This window comes from Triturus cristatus, chromosome 6, assembly GCF_964204655.1.
Source record: "Triturus cristatus chromosome 6, aTriCri1.1, whole genome shotgun sequence".
In the NCBI taxonomy this organism is placed as follows: Eukaryota; Metazoa; Chordata; class Amphibia; order Caudata; family Salamandridae; genus Triturus; species Triturus cristatus.
Genome location: NC_140589.1, coordinates 897,984,001 through 898,002,112, shown reverse-complemented (window position 1 = coordinate 898,002,112; position 18,112 = coordinate 897,984,001). Strand labels below are relative to the sequence as shown.

At 43.0% G+C, this 18,112-nt stretch overlaps 1 protein-coding gene across 8 annotated transcripts in view; it reads right to left on the bottom strand.

The window, feature by feature from the left end:
* Positions 1–18,112, bottom strand: part of IPCEF1 (interaction protein for cytohesin exchange factors 1) — an 844,548-nt gene that overhangs the window by 104,798 nt on the left and 721,638 nt on the right. For all 8 annotated transcript variants that reach the window (XM_085611547.1, XM_085611538.1, XM_085611539.1 and 5 more), the window contains one exon: positions 8,083–8,431. In XM_085611547.1, the coding sequence (XP_085467673.1) occupies positions 8,083–8,431 (349 nt within the window). The remainder of the gene's footprint in view (positions 1–8,082; positions 8,432–18,112) is intronic.

The window sequence follows — 18,112 nt, the reverse complement described above, 5'->3', positions numbered from 1 at the left end:
TCCCTCAGACATCTAACCCCACTACCCCCTCCTGCCATACTGTTCCTTTCTCAACTCTGCCTCGCTTGCCCCTCCCCCAGGTGAACTTAAACCCTCCCAACACTCAAGCATAGGCAACCACCCCCACCAGGAGAAGCTGACAAAAGACTAGACTACTATTCCCACTAAAGCTATACTAAGACTCAACCTCTCTCTATAGCCCTTTAAGGGACAGCCATCCGGAAATGGTCTATTTGACTACACTTCTACACTTTTAACCTCCCCAATGAGCTCTGCCCCAACCTGAAACTGCCCTCCATCTCTTATCCCAATACCCCCCACCACCTATCTCAAACAAACACATTTTTAAAAGACTGTCTGCCCTAGGTTTTCCCATACCTCATCCCTGTAGTTACCCGTCAACCTAGAAACTTCACCTGTTTTCCTCCCTCCTTAACCCCTGTAATCATGAAGATGTCAACCAACATAAGAAAATGCCACCAGAACACCCCCGTAGCCCCCACCCCCTACATCCCACCAACCTTAAACACCACGGCCCTCACTCCTTCTCCATCATCTACCCACCCAACCTCTCAGCTAACACCGCCAAAATCTTTAAACACAGACTACTCAAACAACACCCTGAAACACTCATAGCTGACCTCTACCATAACTCTTCCCAAGGCAAGACAAAAACAGATCTCATCTTCTACACCACCCACCAGGCCAAATGGAGAAATAACCTAGCCAACCACCTGCGAGTCACTAAAACCACCAACATCCCTCACTGCCAAATTCTGCTTATCTCCAAGTCATCTCCCTTCAAAATCAACGCCACCATAACAGTATACAAAAATGGCAAAGTCATGGTCCAAGCCAATGACTTCAACCTTCACCAAGTTGAACTCGCCTTCCCCAAGCTGCCAAACTCCATTCCTACCCCGTCCAACTATCCTACCCCTTCCCAACCCACCCCCCAAAGCCTGAACCAACAAAGAACGGCCATGAAACCTACCTAACCCTCAACTACTGAACTCCTCAGACCTACACTCCACCCCCACGCTGGATACCTCTTCTCCCCCCACTCCCATCCCCCCGACCACACCTCCCACCTCAAGACATCGCAGCCTATCTCACCCCCTCACCCCACCTAACACACCCACCCAATCTCCCTACCCACGGTAACTCCAACACTTGCCTAACCAACACCCAACCCTCAGACAAAACAACACCAGTACACTCAAGAAGCACTCTCCCCAATCCCTCCCGCCTTTCGGAAGACGCATGTGTCCCCACTTCCCCTAATCCTACCAACCCCCAACCCCCTTGTCCCAACCTACACCCTCAGTCGAATCTGCCCCCCAACCCCTCTCCTCCTCCTACCCCTAACCTAGAATCAATGGCAGAACCAACTGAACGCCTCACACGTATAGAAAAATAACAACACTCTCTTACCAATGGCCACTATGCACCTCATAACCATAACTGAAAACCTATCCAATCTCCATAGCCAAATCAACACAATCACGCAGGGCATTAACAAAATCCTTCTCAACACCAAAGCCCCCCTTTTTCCCGCCCAATACTCACAACTCCCCTCCCTCAAACATCAGTGAGCCCCCTCAACTGCCCAGTCACCAGACGACCAGCTGGCGCTCCACCCCTCTCAACACCCAATTTCACAGACCAAAATGAGCGAATCCTGAGATGTCACTGAGAGAGGCAATGATTCTCTCGAAAATCCATGACCCCAGAACAACCCAAACCCCTCCTCCAACATACAGGTAATCACCGGAATAGGCAGAGCCAACAACCAACTTAGGTCTACAAGACTTCCCTCTCAACGCACAACCATTCCCCAGGCTCCCCCCTCCACCCAAAACCATTCCAACAGCGACAAGGTCAACTGCATACTTATAAACTGCAGATCCGCAGTCAAGCATGCAATAGAGCTGGCTGGTGTCATACTGAATTACAATATTGATATCGCGTTCCTCACCGAAACCTGGCTCAATGAAACATCCTATCTCCTCCTTGACCTTCTAGTCCCCCCTGGTTACTCCATCATTAAAAAGGACAGAATAGACCAACGCGGTGGCGGCATTGCCATTATCCATAAGAACATCATCAATATGGTTGAAATCGAAACCCACTCCTTCTCTAGCTTCGAATACCTCAACACCAACCTAGCACATCAAAACAACAAAGTAACTAAATGCCATCTCATCTACCACCCCCAGGAAATTCTCTTGAGTTCGGAGAACAAATATCTGACCTACTTATACATTGCTCCCTATCCAACTCCGACAACATCATCCTAGGTGACTTCAACCTCCCCTGGAATAACGAAAAGGACATTTATACAGTCACTAAATGAACTCCTTCTCACAAATGAGCTCACCCAACACTGCAGGGGACAAACCCACAACAAAGGCTCTAGCTTAGATGCAATCATAGCAACAAACAAAACAATAACCATCACTAACATTCTCCCCATCGACTGGTCAGACCACCACATCATTATATTCATCAATCAAACTGCAGCTCCACTGGTCAAAGCACAAATCATCCATCAAAGGAGCAGAAACCTCAATGCCATCCCCCTCTCTGTCCTCAAAGAAACTATAACATCACTTCTCCCGCCCTCCACCGACAACCTCAACACAGTTGAGCTCACTACACTGTACAACAGGACAATGACAACTGCACTTGACCAACTAGCCCCCCATGAAACTCAAAAGAATCAGAGAAATCCCATCCAGAGCCTGGTTCAACAAAGACCTCAACTCCGAAAGAAGGAAAGCAAGAACCGCTGAGAAACTCTGGAGAGGAAACCCATCCACAACAAACCTCTTCCAGCTCAGAAAGAGAAAGTAGAAACTACAAAAAACACATAATCAAGGAGAAACCCTCCTTCTTCAAGGAGTGCACTAGACAAAACCAAAAATCGCCGCAAAGAACTATTCAACATCATCCAGAAACAGACCTCCAAGCCCACCAGGGTTAACCCCCCCTGCCTCAAAACTTCAGTGTAACAACCTGGCCAAATTCTTCAATTACAAAATCACCAAAATTGCGCTCTCCCTAGACCATCACCCTCAATCCCAACACAGCAAATCTTCACCCATAACGAAACCTAACTCAACCCCAGTTCACAACATGCTCCCCAAAGCCGAGACCCCTCTTCTGTCAACCTCTAAAATAAGCCTACACCCAAGACCCTCCTCTTCCTCCAAGAGTTGGAAGGACTTCAAACCTCTCTCCAAAGAGGACATTTCCAGTGTGATTGCCAACTCCAAACCCTCCAACCACTATGTAGACCCTCTACCCGCATCCCTGGCTAAGAACCTCAACCTCACCCTAACCTCACTGTGGACAAAGATCAACAGCTCCCTAAACAACAGGCTGATGCCAGACTGCCTCAAACAAGACCAAATCACCCCCTTCTAAAAAAAACAGATGCTGACCCAATTGATCTCAAAAACTTTATGCCCATCACCAACCTTCCTTTCCTAGCTAAAATCCTGGAGAAATGTGTTTTCGCCCAACTGAACCAACACCTGGAATCTAACAACCTACTTGAGTCACACCAATCTGGGTTCAGGAAGGGATGCAGCACAGAAACCGCTATACTGAGCATAACCGATGACATTCACAGCTCCCTTGACTCCAATAGATGCTGCCTACTTGTCCTCCTCGACCTATCAGCTGCTTTTGACACAGTAGATCACAAGCTACTTTTAGATGCACTACAAAAACGTATCGGAGCAGATGGCAATGTCTTAAAATGGTTCTCCTCATTTCTGCACAACGGATACCAATTCATAAAAATCAAAAACTCGATGTTCGACACCTCCCCCTCAACTCGAGGTGTCCCTCAAGGCTCAGTCCTCTCCCACACACTCTTCAACATTTACATGGAACCCTGCACTACCGTTCTAAAACAAGCAAATATTGCCTACCATCTCTATGCTGACGACACCCAGCTGTAACTTGAGATATCCTCCCTCAATGACAAAAGTAGAAAATTGGCTAACCCTCAACCTCCTCAAACTCAACCAAGAAAAAAACAAAATCCTTGTCTTCTCCAATCACGAACAACCCCCTCAGATCCAAGAATGGATAAACAACCTAGATTCCCTAAACTGCAAACTTACCCCAGCAATCTCAGCTAAATCACTAGGGATCTTGCTAGACGCAAGACTTAACATGAGCTCCCACATAAGCTCCACAGCAAAAGGCGCCCTCTACAGCCTAAAACTCCTCAACAGAATCAAACCTTTCATACCCCCAAAATACCTAAAAATCGCAACCCACACTCTAGTTCTATCCAGACTTGACTATGGAAATGCCACACTAACTGGGACAGCTAAAACACACTTAGCCCCCATGAAAAACACCATAAATGCAGTAGCAAGAATGGTCACAGGTACCAAGAAATACGACCACATCACTCCTGCATTGCAGGACCTAAAATGGCTACCCATTGAAGCACGCTGCTCTTTCAAAACTGCCTGTCTCACCCATAAAGCCTTACACACAGGCAAACCTGACTACCTCGCAGCCAAACTCACTAAAGCTGGGACAATCAAGAAACCTAAGAAGCTCCACCTCGCTCCTCTTAATCCCCCCAAAAAGACATAAACAAAAAGCCCTCTCCCGCTCTTTCTCAGGGAATGCCCCAAAAATCTGGAAAACTCTCCCTACCCATATCAGGACTAACCCCTCCTTCACGAACTTCAAGAGACAACTAAATGAATTTCTCCTCAAGCGCCATCTTTATGCCTCTGGTCAATATCCTCGAACTATGTAACCTCCAGTACTCTAGATGTTAGACACTGTACTCTAATGTTTATGCTTCTATACATGCATGCTGTTGTACCATGCTCTGATACCCCTCGGGTCATGTAAGCGCTATATAAAACTCCAAAAATAAAATTAAAATTAAAAAATAAACATAGCAGGTTCCCCGGATCCAGTTCTGTAAAGGACTAATGATCCTAATTCCTGGGCTTGGCGAAGCCAATGCAAGTGTGTTTTCTCTGAAATTTCACATTGAAAGACGATGTGAAATCCTTTGTGGCGGTGAATGCATCGTTTATCTATTGGAGTGCAATCTGTATGTGTCTGTGACAAGTGGGATCTTTCTTGTCCTCTCCTGGTGAGAGCACAGTCCACGGTTCTCCCTTTATAATTAGGAGTGTGCAAAGGTCTTGCCGCCATTTGCCAGGATGATGGACAGCTTATCAAAAGGTCCCTCCTGAACGTTTCCCTCTGATTTTGGTGGCACATTCTTAATGCAGAGGAATATGAGGACATCTCCACCAAAGAAAGAAGCACTTCATATAGTTAAGAAGAGGGGCCCTTGTTTGGTGGAGACTTACTTCTTTTTTGTTTTGTCATCTACTCTATAGGAAGATTAATGTTAACACAAATTTCTGGATAAAGATGCATGAGGAAAAATCACATTGCCAAAAAACACACAAGGTCACTTGGGACATTTTGTCATGCTCCATTACGCAGCTGTGGTGTAGAACATGTAATGGACATTTACCCAAGGAGGTAGTACTTAGTAATTAGCTAGTAAAAAGTACTCCACTATATATTTTGTGCGAAACTATGGACTGTTTTGTTCTGGTTCAGTCAGTGACACAGCTAATGACACACCCACACAGACACTTAGACACCCTCTCACAAACTCAGGTACTCACAGACCTACTCAGACACTCACACACCCACTCACAGACCCACTCATAAAACTACTTAGTCACTCCCACATGCACTCATAGACCCACTCAGACATTCATGCATCCACTCACAGATACACTCAGACACTCTCACACCTTCTCACAAATTAACTCAGGCACTCATGCACCCACACACAGATCTATTCAGACACTCTCACAGCCACTCACATACCCATTCACACACCTTTACACCCACTCACAGACCCACTCAGACAGATACACCCGCTCACAGACCCACTCAACCACTCATGTGCCCACTTACAAACCACTCAAACTCTCACACCCACTTACGGACCTACTCAGAGACTCACATACTGACTCACAGACCCACTCAGAGACTCACACACCCACTAACAGACTCATGCACCCCCTCACAGACCCACTGAGACACTCATGCACTCACAGACTGACACAGGCTCAAGGAGGCACTCATGCACCCACTCAGACACTATCACACTCACTCACAGACCCACTGAGACACTCACTGTGACACTCATGCACCCACTCACAGACCCAATAAGACACTCACGTACCCACTCACACACCCAGTGAGACTCTTATGCAGCCACTCCCAGACCCACACAAACACTCACACCCCCACTCACATACCTTTTGAGAAACTCAGGCACTCACTGACATAGCCACGCTCAAAGGTTACAGGTTACAGTTAGGAAATAAAATTAAAGAAACCTTAGAAGTTCACTTAAAAAAAACCCAAAGATTATAGGGACGTTAAAGTTAGGAAAAAGAATTAAAAGAACCTTAGAAATTCACTGAAAAAACCAAAGGTTATAGGGACGTTATAGTTAGGCTCAGATTTCACTATTACAAAACCAGTGAAATTCACCAGTTATAGTTAACTGAGCTAACTATAACTTATGCCCCCGCAATGTACTGCTTATGACCTCACATATTACATCACTCATGACATGGTCAGTGACATCACTCATGACATCTCAAATGACATCACTGATGACATCATCCAGTGAGTGTAAGTGTTTATGTTTGTTAAACATATATACTAGGCTACTACAAAAGTTAAATTAGTATACTAGGTTTCCTACTAACAAGTGATACTCAGGGGTGCCGCTTAATTCAGCACCTCCGCAGTCACACTACCATATACACATATGTTTATGGGATTAAGGAAGAAGTCAATGTCCTTTGATTTGTTCTCAAAGTTGCTTTCTTGAGCTGCTCTGATTTGGCGCCCAGGACTTATGCACTTTCGGAATAAGGTGAAATGTAACTTGGGGTGTTTGTGTCTTAGAAAATTTAGTTCATCCCAATTCAAAAGTTCTTTTTCATGACAATCTTTCAGTAGATCTACATAATCCTTATTGACTTTTTGGTATTCTAGAGTAGTGATCATGCGGTAACAATATTTATCATTAAGATGTCTGTAACCTTCTCTGAAATATAGATATCTATCTCACAACATTACATTGCCACCTTTATCCGAAGGTTTTACAATTACATTAATCATTGCCTGAGGTTTTACCACGGTTTGTCGTATTTCCATATTCCATACATACATACGTCTTATCTCCTAATATGACCACGAAAGTGATACTCCAGGCTGAGTTTTCAAGTGATCAGTTTATTTCAAGGCACAAGAAAAATCTACGTGTATTGGTTGCCAGCCTCAACCGTGGTCACAATGACACGCCATATTGTTTTTACAGCATAAATATAAAAAGTCAAATGCATGGTGTGGGCATCACAAAGTTTCATATATTTGCTCCATTACATGGGCGCCATCTTATAAAGTGCAAATAGTTACATGTAAACACACATTCTCTGCATTATATAACATGCATACAAATTGTATGTAAACAATACTATATAATTTCTTTTCATTTGAAATTACCAATTCGTGTCAGCAAAAGTTTCATTTTTACATCTTAATTCATAAACGGTTTGAAATAAAATAAAAAAACTACTCGGTATGGAAAATATGGAAATACAACAAACAGTGGTAAAACCTCAGGCTATGACTAATGTAATTGTAAAACCTTCTGATAAAGGGTGGCAATGTAGTAAAAACTTGTTTAACTGCACAAGTTACACGGGACCCGTTTCGGCTGACGCCTTTATCAACGTTTAGCCGGCATGCGCCTTTCTATTCATTATAATTACAGCTGATTAGTGAGAGTAATACCAATTTTCTAGAAATAGTACACAAAACCCCTTTCGGTATAGATAGAAATCATCAAAATATGGTACCTTGATTACTAACAGCTGAGCTAAAGATGAAAATGTGGCAAATCTGTTACCTATATACCAGCATATGTGAAAAAGTAGAATATAGACCTTTCATAGACAATTGCGAACTATGTGAATCAAGACCTCTTACCTTGTGCTTCTTCTGATGCTGGCTCTTCAGTAGTGTTCAGCGTATCCATGCAGCCACTGCGTGATGCTGCGACTGTACTGCATACCATGTTCTGGGCTTTGCAGTCTGAATTCACCAACCTACTTTCTATTACTGTCTCACTATTCTGCACTGAAAGTTCTTTACTGGACATTGAAGGACCAACCATATCTTTGGCAGAAGAACAGCTCACAGTGTCAATGGAATGTTTTTTGTCCTGGCCAACCAGCCTGGATAACGAATTGGAACTCCCAATCACCAGACTGTCCAAGGAAGAGGAAGAACACGATGCTTGGCTTGAAATAGTTAGGGAGGATGTTAATTGCTGCTCCTGTGGTGCAGAACAAAATAAGAAAAACAAATCACTCACAAACATTTGCTAGATTGAGGTATCAGCAGTGATATTCTTTGAAGAGCACCAGTTAATGTCATGACACATGTGTGGTCTTCTCTTGGCATTACAGCTATGCAAAGCATTGGAAAACTAACACTAAAACAACAACCAGCAACACTCTTGAACGACAGACGTGAGGAGGACATCAGTTACCTTTTTATCTCCGAGTGGATATTTGCCAGTTTTTGGACAGTAACAGAAATGCCATATTTGCTTAACAATTACTAAACTGGTGCTGGCATACATAATCAAATTTTTTGCTATGTGGATGGCTATTGTCACCAAATATTTGCTTCAAATTATTTTTCAATTATCTCTTGATGTACCTGAAGAAAACATTTGGGGCCCTATTTACAAGGAAGTAAAGCAACCCGGTGCCACAAGTCATTTGGCTGCGCCGCATTGCAGGAGCACAATTGGCTGCCATGTGCCATGGTGCCTGCTTTGTGGGGATTATTGTTGCTGTGGAGGAAGGGACACCTTCCTGCACAAAAACAATCATGAGAGGTGTTTTCCTCTTTCTATGTGTGCGGCAGAATCCATGGGTGTTGCGTGTGAACACCCACAGCAACATTCACATAAAGTGCTGCGGGAAAAGGGGCCATATTTACAAGGACACGAAAAGCCATGCAGGGTGGCTTTACGTGTTTTTGCAAATATGGAGCGCCACACTGTGCCACCGGTGCGTCACAAAAAGTGGCGCACCATCAGCGCAAGGCGCTTGTAAATATGCCTGTTAATTCTGCAGGTTTAAAAAGGATGCCATAGCAGCTTGCTAGGCAAGGGCAAGAATTTAAATGTTTTTTTTGTAACTTCATTAACGCTGCATGTTTTAAGTATTGTAGGCACTTCATAAGCAGATGGTTTGTTTTAGATTAGCCCTTTCAAAATAGATGCCCATGATTTGCAGCTCCACATTCTTAAGAATGATACTTTACCCAACCTATAGATTTTGTAACCTTCCACCACACCTCATCAAACTCCTCCTCCAAAAGCGTTTGAAAATGCCACATGGCAGCAGATACACAGTGAATAAATACTTTAACTATTTTGGAGAAATAGTTACTAATAAAATGTTAATGATAATGTTTGAGGAAAGGATTGTAATGTATGATCTTACCACATCATTAAAAATAAGTTGTTTTAGTCCTGTTTTAAAACTTTGAATATCAAATTAGCTGTGAGATATTCCTACCTCTGTCTGTGTCTACTTGTCTTTCTCGGAGTATGTGTTTGTCTTCATATAGCAGTGTGTCTAAGTTTGTTTTTGCTTTTGTGTCAGTCTTTGATTCTGTCCTTTGGCAATCTCCACCTATCTCCATCTCACTCTAAACTGCAACTGCTGGAAATATGTTATTTTTTAAGATAAGGACTAAACTACTCCTGCTCTTGCTATTAATTACTGCATATGGGCCATAATTGAGTAAGTTTTATAACATTGTCCATACTATCTGAGCAAATACAGGATTTGGAGTAGTGGTGAAAACATTTAAAATAATTAAGGGACTGAAAAGTCCCCTCTTGGGAGTAGCTGTTGCGCATTATCAATCACTTATCATACCAAAAGTATAATTAAATAAATTAGCGTAAATGTAAACACAATCCTTACAGTTACTAATAAATTGGGAAGATCACCCTGGAAATTAAGTTTTCAGAAAATTTACAGCCCGATTCCGATCACGTTCGGAAAGCATTAGGACCGAATCGTGTCTGGAATGCTTTCTGGACGACTCGGATCGGAGGACTCCGACAGAACAAGTATGATGCATTTGAATGCATCCAGATACGATTCTGTCAGACTCCCCGAACGCGTACACAGGATTGCATTGTCAAAAAGGGTGGTTGGGGATACTCGTGCACCCTGTGGCGGAAACACCATAGGGCCTGCCACACTGTTCATGGTTGGGAAGAGGGGATCCATTGGTACCCCCACAGGCCCGATTCTGAGGGCACCAGGTGAATGGGGGCCTGCTACGGGACCCCAAAGACCTATTCCGGCAGCTTTTTCAATCCAGGCAAACCGAATCGGGAAGGCTGTCCAAATAGTTCATCATAATTGGTCTCTCGGAAAACCTAGTCCATAGAGCTGTATATCTCTCCGAATGCCTTTCGGAACTGATTCAGTCAGTGCTAAGGCTTTCAAGACATTGTACTTGGTCGTTCGGAACTATGAACGATTCGGTCCGAAACAAGGGCTCCGGATCGGTTTAGGCAAATCCAAATCCAATTCGGAACCCTTTCCAACAAGGTCGGAATTGGCCCCTAAGTAGTTTATTGAATTGTATTTTACCTTTGGTATGTATTTATTTATCATCTGGTACAGTATTATTGCTTTGTCGCCCTAAGTTGGTATGGTATGCCCAGACGTGGGTCCCATGCTCACTATGCCACTGGATTCTAGCTAGTCTGGCTGATGAATGGTGATACCCTGATAGATGGATAGTTTTTTATTGCACAATTAATTAAAATCTTAGCAATGAGATTGCATAAAAAAATACAATATAACACTTTGTTCCCTTACTATACAAAATAAAAAGAGAGATTATTTCATTCAATTATACAAAAGTTTAAGAAAATGGAAACACTGTATTAGCTGCCATAAGCTTATACCTTAAAAAAATACATAGCATGCCCCAACTTTACGAGTTAATGTTCTATGCATTTGGGAAATCCAGAGAGGCCCTTATTGCCATCAAATATTTCAAAAACCGGGCAGCCAGCTGCGCTGATTCACCTATCAAGCACCTCAAATTATAATATTCACAACAATTTTTTACAGTTTTGTGAAAAAGAACAATCCATCAATTATCACCTTAATGTCAACGCAATAGAAAGGATAAATCAAAAAGAGAAAGGAAAATGTAAATGTAAACGTAAATGTCAAGGTACTTATAGAGCGCACTGTCACCAGACGGAGACCTTGCGGTGTCGCCTTTGCGGTTTCCTGGCGCCGATACTCATACCGCTGTGGAACCCCTCCTGGCTTTCCCTGTGAAGTGTCCACTCCTGGGCACCCCCCAGGGTGAAGCCAGGCATCCTTAGCGCTGTTGGGGCCAGTGTGGAGGCTAAGCAAGCTATTGCCCAGAGTTGCAGCGTGGGGCCCGTGATTAGAATAGGCACCGAGGCGAGAATAGACAGGTCCGAGGAAATTGAGCCCGAGCCCCGCCGAGGCGGGAATCGAACCCTGGTCCCTGGCCAGAACTCTGCTTCAGGGTCTGCCGCTCTAACCATTGAGCCACACTCCTCCAAAGAGAAAGGAAAAGGACCCATACAGTATAATAATGTCAGAATTGTTTTTGGGGACAAATGTATTATATTTTATAAATGTTAAAACAGTTAAGACAGTGACGCCCAATACAATATGCTGGTACAAAAAAAGTGTATATTACAAACCAGACAAGTGGCAAAACGGAAAATACACAACACAAGAAAGGAACAACATGGAACAAAATAATGTGTCCTTCAATAATTTTCGGCCACAATGCGTCGACGACGTTTCAACCTCTGTATAGTTACATGGTCTGGGCATGGTTCCCGTGCTCTCCATGCCACTGGAATCAAGCTATCCTGGCTGAAGAGGGGTGAAACCCCGAAACCGGTCCTAGGATGCTTGTTTCCGGTCCAGGGAGGACCTGGCTTGGTGGTTCGGGCTGGACTGTTCCCATGAGGCACAGGGTCAAGACTGATTTGCACATGGCCAGGTCTAAACTGGGGTGCCATGGTGAGCAAAAGAATGATGGATTTAACCCAGATCTCGACTGGGGGTGAATGTTTTGATTTGTTCTGCATTTCGTCCATCAATTGTGTGTCTTTTGCATATTTGTATGCCAACAATGGAATCAGTCCAAACAGCAACCTCATAAGTTGGCGCTTCATTACTGGTTTTAGAGGGAAGGACAGATAACATGGCAAGGTCACACTAGTGTAGAGGGTCGAGGCCCAACTTCCATGACTTTTGGATATCACTTTCAGCAGAGAGTAGCTTCGCCGGTTTTGTTAACAGTCTTGAGGCTGATGATGTAGGTAAAGAGGCTGACCAGATTTCCTTTGCTTCCAATGCCTCAACGCAGTGGGCTAGATAACCACACCATGTGGACCCTTGGGTATTTATCATTGTCCAAATATATCGTTTCAAGGTGTTTTCCTGAGCTTCCTTAGCCTTTAAACAGTATGCAATAAATCTCGCCTTCAGTATCCATTTTTGGGAAGAAAGATTGAATTCTCTCCGAATCTGCGCATGAGCGGTGGCAGTTGGCAATAAAAACACTTTACAAAAGCAGTCTGACTGTGCTCTATCCAGCCATGTTATCATCTTATCTTTGAAGGCTAATGCGCCATGGGCTACAGACTGTAGGAATTTTGCCCCCATTAATCGAATTAGGGGAGTAAGATCAGGGGAGCTCATGGCTTTCCTTGCGCTACAAAAAATGCCTTCCAAAGAGTGAGCAGTGCCTTGCATTGCAGTAATATGGGCAGAAGGCCGGCCTTTATGGTCGATCCAGACTCCTAAGTACTTATAGGTGGTCACAATCTCAATGGGTTTTCCTTCGATTTTCCATCCGCCCTTCCTTTTTAATTGTCACGATATTATCATTGCCTTAGTTTTTAAGGAGTTCAATTTTAAATTGTTCTCCCTACAATATAGAGATAATACTGTTAGCAGCAGCTGTAGACCAATCTGAGTTTGGTCGAGCAGTAACGTGTCGTCCGCATATTGGAGTGATTGAATTTGAATTTCGGCCAATTTAGGGGGAAATGCTCGTGCTGCAGCCAATCTTTCGGGCAGGTCCACCAGGTATGGATTAAAAAGCATTGGGGGCAGTAGACAGCCTTGCTTTAGGTCCTTATTAGTTAGAATTTTTTGGGTGGTGGAACAAGCAGATGTAACACTGATCTCAACCCAAGTGTTCGAATATAGGGCAATCAGTGCTGTTAGGAGCGTGTTGTCAATGCCCCAATTTTTTAATTTTGTCCATATCCGCTGATGGGAAACACTGTCAAAGGCAGTTTGAAAGTCAATAAATGCAAGGTACAGAGCCCTGCCTTTTCTTGCCAGTGTTGTTTCGATCAGGTTTGAAATGCAAATCAGATTGTCTGAAATATGTACCCCCTTTTGGAAACCAGTCTGCGTATAGGGGATCAATTTATTCTTTACAACCCAAGCCGTCAGTTCTTGCAGCATAATACTAGCATAGCATTTCCCATCCACATCAAGAAGCGCAATCATTCTAAAATTTTCGGGGCTGGATCTTGAGCCTTTTTTATGTATCGAGACAAGAAGAGATCCCCTCCGCGACTCCGGGATACTTCTTCCCCACCTAAACTCATGGAAAAGGGGCACCATTATTTTTGCCCACTTATCTGCCATCCCCTTGAAGACCATGGGAGGGATTCCATTGGGACCTGGTACCCCTCCAGAGCGCATTTGTTCATGAGATGTAAAACTTCACCTGATGAAATCTCTTTTTGGCCAACATGATTAGCCTGCGACTCCGAACTCAAATGCTCATTGCTAATGCTCCTCAAAGGGGAGTTGTACCATTAAAACTGGGTGTCTCCACATAAAGTGCTTCAATGTAATTTTCCCAGGTTGTAGGGGAAATATCTGTGATTGTAGAGCAATAAGTGAACCTGCAGCACTTATTCATCCAGTTCCAGAAACGCCTCTGGTCTCTTGATTTTATGATCTCATGAGCTTTACTCCAATGGTTTTCTTCCATCATTCTGGTGTAAGAAAATCTTGCTTTTCTATATTCACAGGTGATATCATTACACTTGGCCTTAAGGGATTTATATCCCAATGCGTCCTTTGTGGTTTTGCGCACAAGATTATTTAATTTACGTTTTATTGTATTTGCAGTTTTTGTTTCGCAAGACAATTGTTTGTTAGCGAGAGCTTGGCGGACCTTAATTGTGGCAGTGTTTTTAATCTATCCCCTGTATCCGCCAAGAGGAGTTCCCATGAGTTGTTCGAGAATGATTCGCTGTTATCCTGGACTGCTTAATTTAGCAAAGATTCCACTTCTGAGTTGATCTGTTTGTGATCTGTTGTCCACCTAATTTTATTTATTGATTCCAGTTCTTCTTCCCCGCCATTGAGTTTGATTCTAGGTCAGTGGCATTGTGGGGCTAATATGCCACAAGAGATTATCGCATGGTCACTTGCCGCAGTGGGTGTTACCAAGAAATCCTGTATTGCATGGAAATGGGCGATCGAGATCCAAATAAATCCAGTGTAGCTAATCTATAATGGGTGTAAGCTGCGGGGAAGTCAGTGGCAACTCTGCCATTTAGGATAAAGAGACCCAAATGATTGAGAAAGGCAGAGAGTTTGAGGCCATGATTGTCTTTCCATTGGAACTAGCCATTTAAATCTGGGATACCCTAAGCAGAATCATCCAGGGCTACTAGAGGGTAATTTAGGTCAGAGGCCATTAAATTAGCATTAAAGTCACCCATTAACATCCATTAACCATTTGGGCACTGGGAGTGAAGCTCACTTATTGTTGGTAACAGTTTGCTTAAAGTTGCATCACATTTTTTCTTAGAAGGCGGGAGATAGATACAGCCAGGAATCATAGTTTGGTCAGTCTGAGCTGACTGAGCTATTTTTGCCACTTTGCTTTAATGAGAACGTAGTCTCAGTTTCCCTCAGTGATACCTGTGCGGCAGGTTGTTTTTAACGTAGATGGCTACACCACCCGAAGCATGCCCATCTGCTTGTGATGCTATGGCGTGCGATTCATAAGCTGTGTAATCCAGCCAGTGAGATGCGGACAGGGCTCAGGTTTCCTGGACCGCGATGATGTCATAGCTCTTGAGATGTAGGATTGTGTCCCTTTTATCATAGTCATTCGGGAGGCCCCTTATATTCCACGCACATATTTTCAGCCTGAGGGCAGAATTTAGCTTTTTAAAGGAGGGCATCACATTGTTATGGACTAGGGTTTAAGGCCTGTGATACCCTGAAACAGTCCTAGGAAGCTTGTTTTCTGGCCCAGGGAGGACCTGGCCTGGCAGTTCGAGTTGGACTGTTCCCAAAGGGAGCTGGATCAGGACTGATTTGCGCTTGGCTGGGTCCAAACTGGAGTGGTGTGGTGAGAAAACAACAAAAAATTTAACCCAGAGCTGGGATTGGGAGTGAATGTTTGATTTGTTCTGCATTCCGTCCATCATTTGTGTTTTTTTCTTTGTCACCTTAAATGCGAAGGTTATGCCCAGAAGTGGGTCCCGTGCTTACTATGCCACTGGATTCAAGCTATCCTAACTGATGTGGGGTGACACCCCGAAACCGGTCCCAAGATGCTTGGTTTCCGGTCTAGGGTGGTCCTGGCCTGTCAGTTCCCATTGGGAGCAGGGTTAAGACTGATTTGTATATGGCTGGGTGAAAATTAGAGTACTGAGGTGAGCAAAAAAACGATGGATTTAACTTAGATCTGTGACTGGGGATGAATGTTTGATTTGTTCTGCATTCTGTCCATTATTTTTGTGTTTTTTTACAGTATTATTAGAGCCAGGGTTAATCAAGTCAAATGCCTGCATCGATTCATAAAACTGTAGTTATTTTGAGGTAAAAACTAGATTTCTATGGCATAGCTAAACTTTCAGACACAAATTCTGTTTTCTATTTAATAAATTTCCTTTTGCAAGGTGTTCGCATATCCTTTTGAATTACTTACTGTGAGGATCAATTTTTCCCTAACAAAATCTATTTTGCAAAGGGCTTCTGCAACATAAACATGGGTAGGGTACTCTGTTTATTGAACACCTAACTGGTTTCATGTTTCACACTTGCTTATGCATGCATGGCTGTGTTTTATTAAGTAGCTTTAAGTTAAACTTGGGACATGCTTCTTGCACAGCTTTTCAAGGCCTGTTTCATCTCTTACTTAGACACAACATATCTTGTCATATACATGATCTAGGAGAAATTCCTCATCCGATTAGAGAAACTCCTGCTCATTTTTCATTTCTCCAGGGTCTCACCTAGTAAATTGGTGTGACCATGTTTTCATTCCATTTATATTGAATCGTCACTTTGCTCATAACAAGGATGAATCCTAGATACTAAAGATCCGGAAATACTGGCACTTACTCCTAGATGCTAAAGATCGATCAATGCTAATACATACTCCTAAAATTCTAGCTCTTGGCCTAGCAAACTTTGATTTTGATCAGCTTCATTATACTAAGTGACCAAAATATTGTTTCTTTGAATTATATTATGAATCAGTATCTGTTGTAAATTATCTTGCTTCCCTATAGTTAAAGTAGCAATATTTATAGCGTTCTCTTTTCTAATATAATTATTGTCTCAGGTCTTTGAAGCAAGAGGTCCAGAGATTTGAATAAGCCTGGATCTCTTATGACAATTACAGTAATCTACTTACAGTTAAAACACACTGCAAATAGTAAGCACCTAATCCCCTTCAAGCTAAGCCCAATATGTATCCCGACAGCTAAAGTGTGCTGGTAATTGTCCGCAAGCTATTTTCTCTCTGCTGCATCCTTGAAAAATCCCATGGCCAATTCTCCTGTTAGTGCATCCGTCCAAAGATATATCAAAGTTGTACATTGTATGCTGTGGTGCAAGGTATGTTAGGGTGTTTTGCGGAGTAAGTGGGGTGTATTTTTGCAAAGTTTAACCATTTTTATGTTGTGGTGGGTGTAGTGTTTGTGCAAATGGTGCTGTGAGTAGTGAAGAAGTGTGCAATGAGTGATGCTTCAGTTTGTGCTGCGTAGGGTGGGAAACTGTCATTTGTGGTGATATACTGTGGTGGAGGAGGTTTATTGTAGAAAGTGGGTTTTAGTGCAAAGAGTGTGTGATATGCATAAGGTTAAATTGTCTGATGTTCTATACTGGAAACAGAGGATGAAACTGACCAATCACAACACTTTGTCATTTTAGAACATTGATAGGCTGTCTGTCCAGAAAGATGTCTCCACAAATATCTTTAACTAAAGAACACTGGCCATTTTTGTGTAAGCAATATACAACCACAGTACATCCATGCAATTGTTTTAGCGGCAGAAAAAACACTTACATTTCAACTAAAGACTTTGGTTCTCTAGCGAATGTACCAAAGGGTAGAGGTTAGAAGAGAACGATATCCCCAATTGCAAGATTATTAGCTGGAATATAGCGGTTCTAAGAAGCAAAAGGGACGATCCCAGGTGGCTTAATTTTTGTAAAAGACTATGATATAGTTAGTCTACAGGAAACCTGGGATATGGAAAATAACTTTTGGGTGGATAGGTTCACATCATACTGTGTACCTGCACAATCTTCCCAGTCAGGCAGAGCAAAATGGGGGCCTCCTAATGTTATTTTCACTCAAATTGACAGGTGATCACAGGAGGGTGGATGTTGGTTCCCACAGTTGTTTGGCAATCGAATACACTGCTCCCAATACATCTAAACTACTGTTCGTCAATTTTTATAATTCTGGAGAGAGTAGTTTGTTAAATGAACATTTATTCAAATTGAATTTTTTTTTAGAGGAGTATAGATTGAAACAAACCACTTTTTATTCGATTATACCCATGGGTGGTTTTAATATTCATGCTTGTGAGTTGAACTGCCAGGTAGAAGATTTTCCAGGGCCGGAGAACTCCTCC